This window comes from Sinocyclocheilus grahami, unplaced genomic scaffold (assembly GCF_001515645.1).
Source record: "Sinocyclocheilus grahami isolate Dianchi unplaced genomic scaffold, SAMN03320097.WGS_v1.1 scaffold56.1, whole genome shotgun sequence".
Lineage (NCBI taxonomy): Eukaryota > Metazoa > Chordata > Actinopteri > Cypriniformes > Cyprinidae > Sinocyclocheilus > Sinocyclocheilus grahami.
Window position 1 is genome coordinate 1,944,916 of NW_015505235.1, and position 1,909 is coordinate 1,946,824.

Consider the following 1,909-nt stretch of genomic DNA (forward strand, 5'->3'; position numbering starts at 1 on the left):
GGTTCGCCACGTGGGGAACAGTGTGTGATGATGGCTGGGATGCATCAGATGCTGCAGTGGTGTGTAGAGAGATAGGATGTTAGGATGTGACAGAGGTAAAGAGTGCTGCTTATTTTAGACAAGGATCAGGACCAGTATGGATGAACAATGTGAGTTGTAATGGAACAGAGTCTACACTGAAGAACTGTGTATTAAGCGGAAGAGTTCGACAAAACTGCAGCCATGAAAAATATGCTGGTGTTATCTGTGGACGTAAGTGAATAACGCTGCATTATAAAGGTCTACTGCCTTACATAATACTTCAATACTGCTGCATTTCTTAACATAATTGTTCATGTCAGTAATATGCAAACAATGAATAAAAGCAAATTTATGTCTGTCTCTACAAAAGGGGTTTTCGCAGCAATGTCATAGAAGACTAATTTTTCATTTCTCAAAGAACCATTCCTAAACAGTTTCTAGAAGATTTTTCCTAAAGACCTTTTTTTTTTTATGTGCAAAGAGCATTTTAATAATCTAAAGAACCTTTAGTGGAATGAAAAGTTTCCATGGATGGTAAAGATACTGCATGGAACCACGGATGCCAAATAAAGAACCTTCATTTTTAAGAGTTCAGACTGGTGTCATCAACCTTTCTGACCTGTTCATTTATTGTTTATTAGCCAAACTTCGACTGCAGAATGGTTCCAGCTCTTGCTCTGGAAGAGTGGAGGTTCTTCATAATGGAATATGGGGAACAGTGTGTGATGATGGCTGGGATCTATCAGACGCTGCAGTGGTGTGTAGAGAGATGGGCTGTGGGGATGCTATAGAGGCAAGAAAAGGTGCTTTTTTTGGGAATGGCTCAGGACCAATATGGATGAATAATGTAAATTGTTATGGAAATGAGCAAACTCTAAAGATATGTAGATCTCCTGGATGGGACATACAGAACTGCAATCATTATAAAGATGCTGGAGTCATCTGCCAATGTGAGTCAAATACATACAATAAAAATGAGTCTGATTACACTGCCATCCAGAACATTACTAGTCCTTATTTATACACTGGACTAAAGTAACTTTCATCATGACCTATTATAATATTATAGTAAAATGACCGAAATTTTGTTTAATGTCTATTTCAGACAGCTATACCTATATCAATGATTCAAAAAGTTGGATTGATGCACTAGGATACTGCAAAACTCACCACCAGACACTGGCGCACATTTTAAATGCCATGGCACACGAGTACATCACACAGATGCTGCAGGATAAAGCAATCACTGATGGAGTGTGGATCGGGCTTGAACGGAGTATGCTCTTCACTTGTTCGCCCTGGCTGTGGACCAGTGGGCCGTATGTGAAGTATGCATCATGGCATCAAGAGTTTCCAAAGCACCCAGTGAGCATGTTTTGTGGAAAACTTCTTAAGGAAGAACAGGACAGGTTTGGATGGATGGATGCTTGCTGCCATGAGCGCCTGCCTTTCATCTGTCAGGTCAGTTTCTCGTCCTGGTTTAATGTAATCAGCTTTCTGATTGCATGCACTCTTGTGTTTTTTTGAATGCTCAGTGTTCAATAGAGTCTTGCAAGTGTCTCTAAAGCCTAAAATAATTTTCTTTTGTCATGTCTTATCAGGGATGAAACACTAGATGAAGCTGTTTCCTAACTTGAGTCGGTTGCTGGTAATCACAGAACAGTCATGAGCTATGATAAACATTTTTTGCTTTGTTTCTTAAGTTATAGTAATATGTAGCCCTGTTTGTAGGTACGAACTTGTAAAAGATACTATTACAAAATAGTTCTTATATATATATATATATATAGTTCTGTCAAACGACTAATCGCATCCAAAATAAAAGTTTTTGTTTGCATAATATATGTGTGTGTTCTGTGTATATTTATTATGTATATATATATATATA

The 1,909-nt window shown here is 38.0% G+C and overlaps 1 protein-coding gene across 1 annotated transcript in view; it reads left to right on the forward strand.

Annotated features, from left to right (window-relative positions):
* LOC107584038 (deleted in malignant brain tumors 1 protein-like) overlaps positions 1-1,628 on the forward strand; it is a 17,896-nt gene extending 16,268 nt beyond the window's left edge. The window contains 4 exon segments of the mRNA XM_016270442.1: positions 58-252; positions 663-971; positions 1,127-1,482; positions 1,623-1,628. Coding sequence (XP_016125928.1) covers positions 58-252; positions 663-971; positions 1,127-1,482; positions 1,623-1,628 — 866 coding nt within the window.
* The last annotated feature ends 281 nt before the right edge of the window (positions 1,629-1,909 follow it).